At 61.2% G+C, this 16,518-nt stretch overlaps 1 protein-coding gene across 1 annotated transcript in view; it reads left to right on the top strand.

The window, feature by feature from the left end:
• SORCS2 (sortilin related VPS10 domain containing receptor 2) overlaps positions 1-16,518 on the top strand; it is a 452,598-nt gene that overhangs the window by 371,827 nt on the left and 64,253 nt on the right. Inside the window, exons 5-7 of the mRNA XM_053217627.1 lie at positions 8,043-8,116; positions 12,097-12,161; positions 15,629-15,747. Of these exons, the coding sequence (XP_053073602.1) occupies positions 8,043-8,116; positions 12,097-12,161; positions 15,629-15,747 (258 nt within the window). The remainder of the gene's footprint in view (positions 1-8,042; positions 8,117-12,096; positions 12,162-15,628; positions 15,748-16,518) is intronic.

Consider the following 16,518-nt stretch of genomic DNA (forward strand, 5'->3'; position numbering starts at 1 on the left):
GGACATTGATGGAGGTGGATGGGTGGAGGGCTGGGTGGGTGATGGGTGGGGCTGGGGGTGATTGATGGTGGAGGTGGGTGGATAGATGGACGGGTGCCCGTTGGTTGGATCAATCAGTGAGTGAATGATGGATTTTTTTCCATTAGGGATCACCCAGGTCAAGGGCCTCCAAATGGAGACTTCTGGCTGGTCTGAGCCATGGCTCTCTACAGGACCGTGGCCTCCTGGCCGAGGTCTGGTCCTCACGTACTGGCATCCCCGAATTCCCTGGCCTCATGGGCTGCGTCTTGCTCCCGGCACCCTCCTTCAGGCCAGCGTGTGCTTCTGGGTATTAATAGCATTACTCAGCCCTCCATGTAATTAGACTAAAGCACAATCACGGAGACTTACTTTCCTGCAGAAATTGACTGCATCGCAATTGCTCTTTAATTTATGGTGCCCTGAAAAATTAATGGAGCTGAAATCTTGGGTTATTTTCCTTGGTTCTTTTCTGCGACTCTAAGGAAAGAAAAAGGAGACAAAAAATGGCTTAGCTGTGGTTATAAAAGGAATGAGGAATCTGAGGAAATTAATAACAATGACAATAGCGCCTTGGGCTTTTTTTTTTTTTTTTTCAAGGTTTTTATGGTTTTCAAAGCTCTCTGACTTCTAAGAGGCAGGATGGTGTGGTAGAACAACACTGGCTCTTGATTCCGACAGACCTGGTATATCAGGCTGGTGTATCAGGCATCGACCGGTGCTGTGCTGAGTAACACGCAGCCCCAAACCTCATTGGCTCCCAGCGACAAGCATTCTTCACCTGTTCCCGGGACTGGGAGCTGGCTAGGGTTCTACCAGGCTCTGCTGGGATTGGCTAGACATGCTCCTGGCTGATGGTAGGGTTCAGGTCTCTGGACATCTCTAATTCGGGGACCTGAGGTCACCTGGGGACATGCTGTTCTCATGGTGGAAGGCAGAAGCCCCGGGGCAGGGGGTGGGGGGAACCTCCACGGTAGCGTTAACGTGTCTGCTTTCCCTTGGAATATATCACCTCCCCACACACCATTGGCCAAAGCAGGTCACGTGCCAAAGTCAGCGTCCGCAGGGCCGGGCGCTGGTGTTCCGCTCTCGAGGACTTGCAGACAGATACACAGCCAGACGCTCCTTCCAGTGTCCTCCCTTCCCCTTTCCTCCCAGGCGCCTGCCGCTTCCTCCAGCACTCGCTGTCCTCCACCCTCTGACTGCCCTGCCCCGCTGCCTTCACCCCCCCCCCCCCACTTCGCCAGGACATTGTGACTTGGGGCGGTCTAGGGCCACCTCATCTGGAGCCTAGACAGCCTTGTAGGTGAGAGCCTGATGCAGTGGTGTTTCTCTCAAGGCTCAACCACCTGCACTGGGGGCCTGGGGTCAAAGGATGTGAGGGCCAGGCAGGCAGCCCCTTCCCAAACTGACTTTCCTGGTTCCCTGTGCTTGTCTCTGGGACCTGCTTACAGGCACAGCCCGGACACTCACCTCTAACACGTGACAGACCCACTGTTATGTTTCATTCTGCTCCCCATCAAGAACCTCCTGTTTCCCAGCACCGTGAGAAATGAATCTGAGCCTGGGACTGCCTTCTAGAACTTTAGTGGGGAAGAAAAGTCACCTTAGACCATCAATCAGGGAAGCCTTCCTAGCGGAGGAGTTCTGAAGAGAGGTGTAGGGAATGGATCTCAAGGTACATTTACGTTTAATGCAACTTCAAAACCGCAGAGATGACTGCAATGAATACCCGCAATCCTCCGGCCACAGAGAACCGGGTTTGCATTTATCCGCGCTGAAGCGGAGGGCAGTCAAGGCAGCGGGGGAGGGGCGGGCGGGGGGGGGGGGCCCAGCAACGGGAGGGTCAGCAGATGAGCCGTCCTGCAGGGCTCCAGGCTCCAACATCCCACATCTTCCCTGGCCTCAGGTTTCAGAATTGGGTGGAAATCGGGCTTCTCTGAGTAACAGATTCTCTGATTTCGTGAGTGGTGAGAATCTGACACGTCGATGTGTGTTCCTGTGTGCTCCGATCCCTTGTGTCCGACAGGGCTCAGGGCAGCATATTTTAAGCAGAAGAAGGATTTGGCATGGGGAACTGGGTGCTCTCTAAACTGTTGGGGGGGGGCACGGGGGTCCAGGCTGGACCCCTAGGGGTCTTCCTGGGAGCCACAGAGCTATCCCCCTGGGGGGGGCCTCTGCCTCACATGTCAGGAAGCCGGGGTAGGGGGACCAGGAGCCCCACTGGACTTACCAAGGTCGAGGACACACAGCTGATGTGGAGACCCACGCATCTGAAATCGTCACTGCTGTGGCACGGCTGCCTCGCGACCTTCGCAGAGCCAGTGACGGACCGTGGAAGGCAGGACCGGCTGCGGGCTCCATCACAGCCGCCCTCCCCCGCCCCCCCGGCAGCTGAGGACAGATGCGACCTCGCCGGCCAACAGGCGTGGCCCTAGGTGGCAAGACAGCGCCCCCGTGCCACGTTCACCCTCCAAATGTCCCACGGGTGCACCTGTGCCCCAGAACTCTAGCTGCAAGGGATGCTGAGCAATGTTGGATTCCCACTCCGCACCCTGTGTGCCGCGAGGCGCCCCGCAGCGAGGGAGGGAGGGAGGCTGGGCACCTTCCACCGCGCTCAGCCCACCGCTGAGAGCCGGGTGGTGATCAGAGGGCAGCCCTCTAACGACCGTGTGAGACCGATGGGCACGCATTTCTGCAGTGGCCTTCCCCTGACCTCGTCCAGCTCGCCTGCCTTCACCTCTGCCCTGCTCTGACTCCCTTGCACATCACGTTCATGTCAGGGCAGCGGATGCGTTCTGGTAAGCCACCTCGGCTCCCTTCTTGGCTGAGTGACCAGAAGCAAATCAGCCGTTCCACGGGGACACCACCGTGCAGGATTTACTGCAACAAGCGGGATGTCCCTGGTGCGTTTTTTCTTGTTGATTTACTGGCGTCTGTCTTTCATCAAGCGGGAGTGTTCTGTTTCTGCGGCCATTGAAGGCGCGTCCTCAACCCCTTCCCACGAGAGCAAATTGAATGGGCTCCGTCACGTCCTGGGGCAGGCGTCATAAACGCCGGTGCGTCCGCGGGGATAGCGGTGATAATGCCATCCGCTCATGCAGAGGTTTGCTGACCAGGCTCCCGGGCGTTGGTGGCCGCCCACCGTCTGAGGGTAGGAGCAGTTGTCTCCCGGTTTGTCGCTGGGGAAATTGAGACAGGAGGTGGGGGCCCCGGCCTGGTCGCTCAGATGGGCCAGGGAAGGGACCAGAGGTGGCCTGTCATCCCTCTCGGGGGACCCCTCAGCCACTGGGGTATCACACTCAGGCCCACGAGACGGCAGCTGCTACTGGAAGCAAGCACTGCCTGACCTGCAGCGGCTTCCCTGCCTCTTTGGGCTTCACCTCTGTCATCAGCAAAGGCATCTTACGTTCCGGGGGAACGAACGTTCTCCAAAAAGCCCTTTTTCTAAAATATTAAGGTGACAGTTTCATAGCACGGACCCTAGAGCAGGCATCGGCAGACGATGGCCCGGCACCTGTGTTTGTAAATAAAGTCTTTGGGGAACACAGGCAACCTGTTCGTCTACATGTCCTCTCTGGCTGCTTTCCTGTCCCAAAGGCAGCGATGAGTAGCTACAACAGAGGCCACACAGCCTGAAAAGCCAGAGGTATTTTCTGGAAACGTTCCAGAAAAGTTTGGCAGCCCCTGCGGGGATGAGGTCCCTGGCGCGGCGCAGGGGGAGAGGTGGGCGAGGCAGGGTATGTGCCAGCAAGCTGCACAAGGTCTAGCAGAAAAGCAGGAAGTAACGCGGCCGCGTTTCAGAGGCCGGGAGTTCTCTTCGCAAGTGCGAGGCTGGGGATCCGGAGAAGCTCCCGCAGATGCGGCCAGGAGGACCCCAGAGGTCAAGGGGGTCGAAAGTGGCTTCCCTGACGGGCTGGGTTGTGTCCTCCTCCAAATCTGTATGCGGAAGTCCTCACCCCCGTCCCCCAGATGGGACCTTGTTTGGAGACAGGACTTTTAAAGGGATATTTAAGTTAAAATAGGCCATCTGGGTGGGACCTGATACAATATGGCAGGTGTCCTGATAAGGACAGGGCAGCAGGACACAGACGGGCACAGGGGGACGACCGCGTGAGGACACAGGGAGAACAGGGAGGCCTCAGAGGGAACCAGGGAGCTTCCCACCTGGGTCTTGGACTCCCAGCCTCCAGGGCTGAGAGGGAATGAGGCTTTGCTGTGTAGACCCCCGTCTGTGGTTGTTCTGGGGGCCCTCCCATCCCAGGACGCTCACAGGCGCGTCCTCCTCAAAGAGCAAAATCTCGTGGCCTTGGATGTTTTCTTCAAGCCGGTGACAGCAGAGGAGGGCGCTTCACAGAGAAAACCCCCACGTGTGTTAAGAAAGGGGACAATGGTCGCTCTAATCATGGGGCTCACAAGCTGTGAGTCACAGGAGGCTGCCCTTGAGACTCAGGCAGGGACGGCCGTCCTCAGGTGGGGCATCTTCTCCCAGGACGCTGAGGTTCGGGGAGAGTATTTGCGAGGAGAGAGCATTTGCACTGAGGCGGGATCCCCTGGGCCTTTTTTCTGTAGCTGCGGGCGTGGTGGAAGGATCCAGAACAGGGGGCTTGAATCTGTGGCCTCAGATGTAGGGCGTCTGCTAGAAGCCAGGGGCAAGGAGGCCCCCGGTGGAGGTGGAAGGGGACTGGGAGGCGTGGGAAGGTTCTGGATGGAGATGATTGGAAGTGCCAGGGTCCCCGGTGCCAGGTGGGTGACAGCACAAGGGGGCACGCTCAGGGGCACCCCACCCCCAGAGTGGGGTGTCCAGTAAAGGCCAGTTCTCTCTGGGTCCTGGGCCCTGAGCCCTGACGCAGTCTCCTCCACCTAATGGACTGGGTTCTGAGCCTGCTTCTGCAGTCCCAGGGCCTCCAAACAAGTGACCTTGGCCAAAACCCTGACCGAGAGGTGACTTTAGACTGAGTCTTGAACACTGACTGGGGGAAGGAAGGGCATTCCAGCCAGAGGGAACAGCAGGCACGGATGCTCAGAGGACCCCATGGGACACATCAGCACCACAGTCGTGCGTGAGCTCGGAGCTGGGTGTGACAGGGCTGTGGGGTGTATAGGGGCATGTATGGGCAGGGACAACAGCTAGAGGGAGGCCAGGCAGCCCAGGGGCCCTGAGTGCCCGTACAAGGAGTGTGGGCTTTATCCCAGGGCGTGGCATCCCCTGGGAGGTCTGATGCAGGAGGGTGATGTGGTCAGGTGTGTGTCCCGGAAAGACCCCAGTGGCTGTGTCACGGAGCAGGGCAGGATGGGAGGGCTGAGGGCTGCAGGGAGGACGCCCGCAGGAAGCCACGGAGGTGGCTCAGCGGGGCCACGGGGTGGAGAGGGTGCAGGAGTGCAGCAGCCATGAGTCGGGGGGGAGGAGATAGCACACACGTGGCAACGGGTCGGTGAGGACGGGGCCGGGGTCCCGGCCTCTGCAGCTGGCGGGGGATTGACACTAGGCACGGCTGGATGGACTTGCGACCGTGCCGCAGGTGAGGACGGCACCGGGCTTATGCTGGATAAACCCCAGTTCCCCTTTGAAGGTTCCACAAAGCCTTCTTTCGTGAACACCAGTTGTAACACCAGTGGCCTCACTTACGCTTCCGTAACTTAGGGCCCTGATGGGGACAGGCTGGGTCAGACGGGGAGCACGTGGCACGGAACGTGTTGGGCCAGCCCTGAAAGCCAGCAGATGTGGGCTCCAGCTCCGGCTGCCGTTAGCATGGCATTTTAGACCCATTTTACAGATGGAGACACTGGGGCCGCGCTTGAGCCTTCCTTCGTTTTGAGGGCTGGCTGTGACATTGCTCTGCTTAACTGACTTATTCTGGACACGTCTTGAGTACAGAGGAGTGAAGGAAGGGGCGTTCAAATCACAGAGAATTCAAACCCGGCTTCTGCCCGCGACCAACCCCGGGCAAATCACTCACGTGGCCATTTTAGAAAGTGGGGAACCGAGGTTTAGGAAGTTTTGGGGTGTCACACAACTGTGTACTGTGGAGTCTATTGGGAACCAGGGTTACTGGACCCCACGACCCCACGACCTCCCAAGTCACAGACTCCCCCCTGCAAAATGTTGCAGCTGCGGGCGTCATTTTATAGATGGGGAAACTGAGGCACGGAGGTGACACGGTGGCACAACTGAGAGGCAGGGTTCAGGGGAACCAGGAACCAGGTCTCCGCCCCTGAAGCACAGCGTGCCCCATCAGCCAGGGAGTGACAAGCACAATGTCCCCTCCCAGGCCTGCCTTTGCGATGCACTTTGCCTACGTGTGTCACGTAGGATTTCCGTGTCTGTCCTGCTTCACGGGTGCAGAGATCCCTTGAAAGCCTCCCGGCCCGGGGCGCCTGGGGGGCTCAGTCAGCTCTGCGCCCAACTTCTGCTCAGGTCATGATCTCACAGCTCGTGGGTCGGGCTCTGTGCCGACAGCTCGGAGCCTGGAACCTGCTTCGGATTCTGTGTCTCCCTCTCCCTGCCCCTGCCCTGCTCGTGCTCTGTCTCTCTCTCTCTCTCTCTCTCAAAAATAAACATTAGAAACAAATAAAAAAATACAAAACCCTCCCGCCCCGCCCCCCTCTCAGGAATGGCATGGGTGCTTTAGCGTTCCCATGAACCCGACCCACCCACAGGGGAAGCTGGCAAAGAAAACTTGGAAAAATCAGAAATGAAAGACCCACTGGGACCTTCATTGTAGCTGCGTCCCAGCTCCGTGTTAGCGTTTATTCTCACCCCAGAGCCAGGGGTGCAGCTGGCATGGGGCATTGCTGGCGGGAGAAAGGGGGAAGGGACAGACAGGACCTGCCCCCCCCCCCCCACCACCCGCCGCCCTGCCCGGCGCCTCGTCTTACCAGCCGGGGCCTGGTGGGCTCTGTACCCTGCAGGGGCCGGTACAACATGAGAAATGTTTAAAACTCAGGACAAACCCTCCTCCCTTCTGCATCTTTCTCACGCTGGCACGGAGGGTTTAGGGAACTGAGCCGTAGTGGACACACAATGTTACGTCAGGTTCTCGTGTGCAACATAGGGATCCCACGACGCTCTCTGTGTTAGGCTGTGCCCCCCAGTGGCTGCCACCTGTCGCCAGGTGCACATCCCATTGAGCATTCCCTCTCCTGTGCCTTTCTTCCCCCAGGTGGTTGTCAGAGGGGAGGGGGGTCGGGAAGGTGGTCTGTCACTGTGCTTTTCATGAGCGATTTGCCATCACACTGCGCTGTGCCCGGGGGGACACAGAGCGAGTGTGGACCCTCCCGGGCTCCCTGGGCTCTGCCTTAGGACTCGGCACACACGGGGGGGGGGGGGGCCCTGACCCGGACCCTCCCCAGCCCAGGCTCAGGCCTCCCAGGTCCTGTCCCAGGAGGAGGCAGGAGGCAGGGCCGCGCGGGAGCCAGGGCTCTGAGCTCCCCCACGAGCTCACTGTTTCATCGCGCTTCTCTTACAAAACTCAGATTCAAAGATACGTATATTAGGAAGTTCAAGTTGGTGACCGCATAGCGTTAAGCCCAAGCACGGGCCCTTGTGAGCACGGGCCCTGTGTCCCCGGCGTGGCCGCAGACCCCAGGCGGCCTGCGCAGAGGGGACCCTGCTGTTCCTGCCCGCACGAACCCCCTTCACACCGTGTGCCCTTTGCAGACCCTGCCCCCTTCTTCCCAAACTGCCCTGGGTCCCGGCCTCCCGCTCCTGTGGCATGTTGCCAGGTCCCTCCCGGCCAGCGACGCTCAGGTGCGCCTCCCCTGGGACGTCTGCCTGGCCAGGGTCTCTTGGTTCCTACCAGCTGCGCAGGGGCTGAGACGGCCTCTTCACAGAGCCCCTGTGCCCGACCCTTGGCCTCCGGAGCTCGGTCTGGGCCCCCACGTGAGCACAGGGCCTGCCCGGGCTGGACGGGCCTCCCGACCCCCACGGGGCATCCGCGGGCCAGGGCAGAGGGCCCCCGGCCCAGAAGAGGCTCATCCCTCACAGTATGACCGGACTTGTGTTTCTCTTCTCTGCCCTGAAGCTCTACGTGTCATCTGACCTGGGGAAGAAGTGGACATTGCTGCGGGAGCGAGTGACCAAAGACCACGTGTTCTGGTGAGAGCCCCCCACCTGCGACCGGTGCTCCCCTTGCCCCCCCACAGCCCCCGGCTCGGGGCTCCCGCCTTCTCCTGCCTCTGACCCCAGCCATGACCTCCTCCTCCAGGGGGACCTCCGGAGTGCTCTTTCTGCCCTGCTGGGGCCTGTGGGACGTGGCAGAGAGTCTGGGCCTGCTGCCCTCAGGTCACCCGTGCGCCCCTCCCCACCTCCCCTCCCGCTCCTCTCCCCACTGGCCCCCCTTCCCCACCACACCTGTCTCCCCTCCCCTCCCCCACTCTTCCCTCCCTACCTCCCCTCCCTCTCCCCTCCCATCCCCACCTCCCTCTCTCCTCTGCCCTCCCCACCAACCCCCTCCCTTCTTCTCCGCCCCCTCGTCTCTCCTCCCCACCGGCTCCCCCTACTCTACTCTCCCCCTCCCCACCTCCCTTCCCCCCACACTACTGCCCCCCCTTTCCCCTCCTCACCACCCCTCCTCCCACACTCCTGCCCCAGGTCCTAACTCAGCCCCTGACTGACTGCCCCCCTCCAGTGCAGCCTCCCTGGCCTGCCTGGGCCCTGCTCTCCCTCCCTGCCTGATGTCAGATGTTGGGGCTCCCCTCCCACACTGGTGTTGTCTCTTGGGGCCCCGCTCAGCAATCAGTCTGAGCAGCGTTCTCGTCTCATGTTCTAGTCTCGTTGCACTGATGGCAGTCTGTGGAGCGAGTGAGGCCCACGGGGGACAAGCCCCTGCTGGCGGGGCGGGTCGGCGGCCGAGGGAGTGGCCGTGAGAGCGCTGGCCCCGGGCCCCATTTCCTGCCCACCAACCGCGGCCGTGACCCATTCTCCTGCCCAAACCACCTCTGGAGACGTTCAGTTGCACGCGCGTTCTTCCGACCAAATTGCTGTTTCTTGCACCTGTACGTGTGCACACGCTCCTATCCTTTCCCTTTCTTACCTCGTGTGTACAACAAACCATTGGACAGGCCTCCTCCTGGGCCACAGTCCTGTGTCCCCAGCAGAGAAGCACCGTGGAAACAGCCCTCCACCCCCTTCCTCCGCGTCTGCCTGTCTTCATGCGAATCACAGCAAGGAGCTAGTTTCCTGACTTGTGGCCGAAAGGCCCGCGTCTCTAACTCTGGGATATTGCCGGCTGGTATGCGTGCCTTCTGCTGGTGGGAGAGGTCACGGCTCCCGCCACATGGCATCCCGCGGTGCCTTCCTGGGAAGCCTGAGGCCACATCAAGCACCGGCCTCGTCACTGGTGGGAACTGTTGGCCCCAGGGGCTCCCAGGGGGTGGGGAGGGGCAAGGAGGCAGGATCTGCCAACAGGAGGGCCTGGGAAGTCTGCAGGATGGCGGGTGCTGGCCCGCCATCTGTCCCAGGCCAGGCCAGGCACAGGGAGATCTCTCGGGACGGGGAGGGAAACGTGCCCACGGTAAATTAGCGCTAACTCAAACAGGGTATTATCTCAGGCAAATCAAATCATTTCTCCCACAAGTTTCTCAAATTGCTCTGAGCCGTTATGCGTGAGAGATAATCGGGCCAGACGCTTGGCCGCTGGGGCCCAGGAACCTTTCCCGGAATGTGGTGACAGGCAGAAGCCCCCCCTCTCGTAAGCCGAGAAGAATGCTGTTTTGCCAGCATTTCTAAGACGCGCTTTGTCCTCGAACCGACAGCGGGACGGCCGACGCCCGCCTTCCGTCTGAGGCTGGGACCCCTTCATGCTTTGGGAGGCTACCCGGCGAGCGAGCTCATCAGCTTGGCCGTGGGGCCCCCGGCAGGCACAGTCCAGGGGCGGGAGGCCCGCTGAGTCCTGCGCCCACCATGGGCACCTGTGTGTTGCCCTCCCCGTGGCCTCCGCGGCCGCGGAGCGAGGTCGTAGCAGCCACGTTGTGGACTTGCCACGTTGTGGATGCTGACCATCTACCAGGTAGCAGACCGAATGCGCCATCGTGTCAAGTGAGAACACAGACCCTGACTGTCTTCCCCTCACGTGACAGAGGGGGAAACTGAGGCCCGGAGAGGCTAGGGCACGTGTCCTGGACCACGTTGCCGGCAAGGAGCCCTCCGCCTGCGGCCAGCGGCCATGCCGTTGGCCGCTGTGCTTCGTGGACTTCCCATGTCTGCTTCTCTGCTCAGGCCCGAGCTGACTCACAAAGTCTCAGCCTTCCTCCTCCGCCAGCTCGGCACCTGCCCGGGGGGGTGGGACAGGCGGCAGGGCCTCTGTGGTGGAGGGAGGCAGAAGGGAGAAGACAGCCCTTCCCGCCACGGGCCTGGTGTGGCGCCTGTGACGGTTTACAGGAACCGTCTGCGTTAGGCTTCCCGTGACGTCCGTAGGAGTGCGGACCAACCCCCCGTGTCCCCGAGGTATTCTCCACGCACCTGCCTGCCCCTGGGTCATCTCACATGGCTGCTGTTTCTAGGCAGCGGACCAAAGACCTTCCCACATACCAGTTTTGGGGACCTCAACAAACAGGGTTGGCCCTCCCTGCAGGGAGCCAGGCTGTGTCTGAGGTGACGTGCATGCAGCCTCGCGTGGTCGCCAGAACCCATGACCTCAACCCACTGGGCCCTTGCCTGGTCCAGGGCCTGGGGCTTGGGGATGGGGTGCTCCAATGGGAGAGCCAGGGGGCACGGGAGGGTGGTGGGGGTGCCACTCAGTGGAGAAGGCAGGTGAGTGAGTGGGACTCACAGACTGAGTAGGAGAGTGAGTCAGTGCAGGGGTGCGCTGGTGAGTGAGTGAATGAGTGAGTGACCGAATTAGTGATGGAGTGAGTGAGTGAATGAATGAATGAGTGAATGAGTATGTACGGGAATGAATGAGGGAGGGAGACAGTGAGGAGTGAGTAAATGAGTGAGGGAAAGAGTGAGGGAATGAATGAATGAATAAGTGTGAGTGAATGAAGGAGGGAGGATATGAATCAGTGAGTGAGTGAATGAGGGAGGGAGGGGTGAATGAAGGAGGGAGGGAGGGAGAGCGTGAATGAGCTGCTATCATTACTGCACTTTGCAGGTGCAGGCTTGTAAGGCTAAAATCCCAGCTGCCCGGCTGAGGGCCCGAGGACCTGTCGGTGACCCTGGAGAAGGGAACAGCGTCACTTGACTCAGAAAAGAGAGAGAAATGTTGGGCAGGAGACCTTGGTCCTCCGAGCTCACAAGTGGTCTCTGCACAAAAGCCTAAAGCAAACCTCACCTTGAAATAGTATTTAGGGGCAGAGTGACGGATGCTGGAGCCCATGGTTTGCAACATCAGTGGACTGCAGGGGACGCCCCGCTGGCTTGTGCCACGGAGCCTCTGTGGGGTGCCTGGCCCTCAGACCCTCTGTGGACTCTCCCTGTGCACCTGGGGACCCCTGGACCCTGGAGCTGGGAGGCAGGCTGGGAACTGGAAGGGACCAGCTTGGAGGGGGGGGGCGTGGCGCTCACCAGCGCTGGGGAAGGGGCTGCCGGAGACCCAGTGCTTCTTCCACGGAGGACAGCTCGGTGGCCCAGAGGGGGCCACAGGGAAGGCAGCCTGCTGGGTGGAGTGGCCGCGGGAAGGGACTCCCTGTGCTGACTCTCACTTTGCTCACTGGGAAAGGTGAGTGTCCACGAGAAGGGTCGTTCTGGCGGCTGGATTTTTAATAGTCGTATTGGCCCGACGTCTGTGCTCTAACGGCTAGAGTCAGCTCGTCGGGCCCCTGCTGCTCCCAAGGCCTGCCCAGCCTCCTAGGGGGGTTTTGATCATCAAAACAAAACAAAACAACACCACAGATACAAGGAACGTGAGCGTCTTTGGTAAAGGAGAGTCTGCTACAAAGAGTACTTGAAAAAGAAGGATGCCTAGCGAACCCTGGGTTCTGGCTCCCTCCCCAGGAGCAGGGGGAGGACCACAGAGCAAGCGTGGCCCCAGCCCCCGGGGCCACATGGCTACCTGGGGTTCAGGGATTGACGCAGGCACCGTGAGAGGGGCTTGGGGTCCCCATTCCCAGCGCCAACCCCAGCCCGCTCTCTTCCAGGGCTGTGTCTGGGGTGGACACCGACCCCGACCTGGTCCACATGGAAACCCAGGACCTCGGAGGAGGTAAGTCGGGGCCAGGGGAGGGCGGGGGGATGTGCCTGCACCAGGTGTGTGCCCTGCTCGGTTCCTCGGTGGGCCCTGCACAGCCGACCTCTAGATGTTATGATGTGGCGTAACTTTAAGTGTGCTTGTTTTCCAGCTGGGGATAAATTGAAGCCACGCGCTCTGCTCCAGTGGGAAAGTCTATTAAGAGGGTGATTGGTTCCGGCCTCTGAGCACTGAGTGTTTCCTGCTCACTCTGCGCGCCCCCTCTGGCGTTGCTGAGTGCTGAGGCCAGGTGGGGGCTTCCGATAGCATCCCCGTTTAGTGGGGCAGGGGCCTGGCCGCCCGGCCCAGCCGGCTTCATGTCAGAGGGCGCCCCGGGGGCCTTGCATGCTCTGGGAACGATCCTCTGTGCTCCTGAGGGAGGAGCACTGGCCGTAGAAGTATGGAAGATTCTAGAACCATGGGGTATTCTGGAACATCAGAGCCAAGAGGACCTTTATTCAACACGTACTTGAGTCCCCTGTGGGTCAGGCCGGTGCTGACCCTGCTGGGGACACAGAGGTGAACAAGCCACGGCCCTGCCCTTTGCCTGGTTGGGGACAGCACAGAAGCTGTCCACGTTGTACCAGCCATGGGGCCCGAGCAGCAAGGAGGGGAGGAGAGTGGAGAGGGCGCCGCCCCAGTGCCTGTCGCTGCTCCGACCACATTCCCCTGGGCGCTGGGGCCCTTGAGTCCCTCCTGCCCGGTTTCCCTTGGAGTGGGGACCTCACAGGTTCACGTGTAACAGGCGTGGGAGCTGGCGAGGGCCACGCAGTGGAGCTCCCTGGGTAGGACACACGGCAGGGAGTGGGGGCGGGGGGCAGATTCAGAGCCGGGCCACAGAGAGTCCCGGCTGAGAACAGAAGCACTGGTGTCCACTCCCAGCCCGCCATGTGCCAGCGGCATGACCCCGGGGACGTTCCCTCTCCTCCCGGCCCCTCGGTGTCCTCGTCTGTGAAATGGGTCAGTGCCCATGTGGGGCTCAGTGCGGGACGTCATGAGCGAGCACTTGGTGGATGTGGACAGAGCCGCTGCTGAGTCCCTTAACCTCTTCCGAACCCTCAGCTCTTTCCTGGATCGGGGTCAGGCTTCCCCAGAACAAAGCCCAGAGGGGTTCCCGGCTGCTCACACGCACAAGGTCACAGGCTCCCACCATGCTCTACCCCCAAATCCGAAAACACCCCGGGCCTCACTTAGGGTGACACGGGGACTGACCCGCCACGGGGGTGGTTGTCTCTCAGGATAGCCCTGCCTGCAGCGGGGAGGAGGGACAGGCCAGCATCCCGACGAGGGGCACCATTGTCACATGGAGATGATTTCCCACGACCTGCCCTCCCAGGGGAGAGGGAGAACCCTTGGCCCAGCAGCCAACCACTGACTCCCCAGAACTGGTGTCACCTGAGTGGCGTCCCCTCCACTGAAGACCACGTGTGTCCCCCCACCCCCACCTGACCCTGGCACCCACGCCCCAGCCTCCGAGCCCCATTAGAGTCCAGTAAGCCAAGCTCGGTGGCATGGCACCCGGACCTCCTGGTCCCTCCCCTAGTCGTTACCCACCCTGTCTGAACTAGGGGGTCACTCCCCAGGCTCGCCTTGCCAGCTGGCCCCGCCCCTACCAGGGGGTCACTCCCCAGGCTCAACTTGCCAGCTGGCCCCGCCCCTACCAGGAGGTCACTCCCCAGGCTCGCCTTGCCAGCAGGCCCCGCCCCTACCAGGGGGTCACTCCCCAGTCTCGCCTTGCCAGCTGGCCCCCCCCCCACTGGCCCCGCCCCTACTGGGAGCATTCGACCACATTTCTCCATCTTGGGGTTCTTACTGTCCTTGGACCACCTTCCCTGCCGGCCACCTTCTCGGGGCCTGGGCTGCCGTCACAGCTCTGTGGGGACCGGGTGGGTGTGATTGATTCGCCTCTGTGTCCCCAGCGGATCTGCCGAGTGAATAAGCACATGGTCAAATGCCACCGGCCAGGGCAGCTGCAGGGCCACTGTGAGTGAGTGGGTGTGCGAGTGGGTGAGTGGGTGAGGGTGTGAGCCTGAGAACGGGGGTGTGAGCTGGGAGGTGACTTCGAGTCAGACCCGGGTGAGTGTTCCCACCGCGTGTCCAGCAGGCGAGTCCAGGATAGGAAATAATCCAGTGCCACCCGCAGGGAGCGACCAGCCCATTTGGCGGGGACGTGGACGGGATTCAGCAGCGGGTGGGCAGTGGCACAGCCGTGGCTGACTGTGGGTCCCCCTTGTGCCGCTGTCTCCCTGGGCCCCCACCCACTCTTGGAGGCTGGCATTAATCCTCACCTCTGCTGGAGCAGAGCAACTATAACCCAGTTCACCCCGCTGCTGAGGCGGGCATGGGGTCTTCCTGGCCCCGAGCCCGGCCCCTCGGCCCTGTCCACGCTGTCCAGCCACCAGGGCCGTGGCAGGATGTGCCCCAAAGGCGCTGATGACCCGGAACGCCCTCGTGGGCTCCACTTTGGTGTCCGCGGTTAAACCCTGCTCCTGCCCCGCAAGTTGGAACAAAGAGCGCCTCCGGCATAGGCTCGGGCCCCCCTGCACCACTTCGCGGGACCCCCAAACCCTGGGAAAACAGGATGCGGAATAAAAACAGCAGCCGCCTGGCAAAGTGCGCGTTCGATTTTGCCTGACCGTAAGCATTTGCGAAGGGAGGAAAGCGTTCGCCTGAGGTTAGGGGAAGAAAGGACACTTGAGTCCCACCCACACGCACCCCTGTTTAGGTAGGGGAGGCTCCGGGGGCAGGAGGGGGCCGGTGCCACGATGGGCGCTGTGGGTGCCCACCGTGGCCCCGTGCTGCCCTTCTGTGGGTGAGTGCACCTGCCCAGCGCAGGCCCCTGGGCTGGGGCTCTCTGTCTGGGCCAGTCTGAGGTCTTTCTCCCAGGGAGACAGAAGCAGGCTAGGACACTTAAGTTGGGGGTGCACTATGGCATGAAGCAGTGAGCAGAAGGTGGGCACTCACCCGCCCGCACGACTTTAGCCCGGGGTCAGCGGACATTCCCCATCAGGGGTCAGCTCGGCGGCCCTCGGGTTTTCTGCCACTGTGGCATGAAAGCGTCTGTAGACGACCCCCCAGAGGAGCAGGCGTGGCTCGTCCCTTACGAGAAGCTGGCGGCAGGCCGGGTGGCCCAGCTTTAGACACGTTCCCCAACCTCCCTCTCTGCCTCAGTTTCCTCCTCCGTAAGATGGGGCCACAACAGCACAGTCTGGAGGATGCAAAGCGCGCCAGGCGTAAGGGGCCACCTCTCAGCGGCAGGTGCAGCCACAGGACGGGCCCCCTGAGACTCAGACCCGCAAGCCAAACCCGCAGCCGTGCTATCCGACGGCGCCAAGAACGGGTCGGCGTTGCATCGCGTCTGAGGCTGTGTCTGACGCGCCCTTCGGCAAGAGTCTGGGAGTTTGAGGTTTCCTGCGCCGAGTGCTGGCTCTTATCTCCCGCAGGGTTTCGCTATGTCACCTGTCAGATCCACAGCTGCTCCGACAAGACGCTGACGGCTTTGTTCCCAGGCCGCATTGACCACAGTTCTCTGACCGTGCAGGACGACTACATCTTCTTTAAGGTAAGGCTGCGGCTGGGCCTCTGCCAACGGGCAGCAGGTGGCATGGAGTGTCAGCCACGCTGGGGGAGATACAGTCGCTCGGACGGGAGGCGAGAAAATGGCTCTTTTCCTTCCGAGGCTACTTCATTCACCGCGTGCTGCTGGCACCCCCCACCAGGGCCCCACAAAGCCACAGCCTTGAGGCAGGGATGCTGCTCCCTGCCCCTCCCCGCCCCTGCCCGTCAGCAACCTCCCACGGCTCGGGGGCCCCGAGCCCAAGCCCAGTTTGCTCCTGTTGGTTCCACTGACTTTGGGACTTATAGGGGCTGTCTGGTCATTGCCCGTACAGGTGGGTTCTCAGGTCACGGCTGGGACCACCCTTAAGAACCATGTGGTCTGACCATTCAGAAACTCCAGTGAATAACCGATCATACCGCTTCTTGATTCCTTCTCCTGATGAGGAGCTCACTCCTTCAAAACCAGCCCGTCCCCCTCCTGGGTAGCTCAGATCTTTAGAAAGTTCATTCTGGCACAAAGCGTTGGCTTTACTCTCATCTGGTAGCCCCTGTCCTGCCCCCTGGGACCCCACGACATAAATGCCAAGGCTCCCTCCGCACTCAGCCTCCTCTTTGCCCTGTCTCGGGGACGTTCCCTCACCGCAGCTGCCTCGTCCACACAAGGACACAGGGGCTTGCTGCGCACGAGCGTATGGATAAATCTGATCTGTAAGGAGCGGGGCTCCACCAGGCCACATGGAAGGTGGGAGAAGCAGTCCCCGCTCACCACAGTCGG

The sequence above is a fragment of the Acinonyx jubatus genome, chromosome B1, assembly GCF_027475565.1.
Source record: "Acinonyx jubatus isolate Ajub_Pintada_27869175 chromosome B1, VMU_Ajub_asm_v1.0, whole genome shotgun sequence".
NCBI classification, from domain to species: domain Eukaryota; kingdom Metazoa; phylum Chordata; class Mammalia; order Carnivora; family Felidae; genus Acinonyx; species Acinonyx jubatus.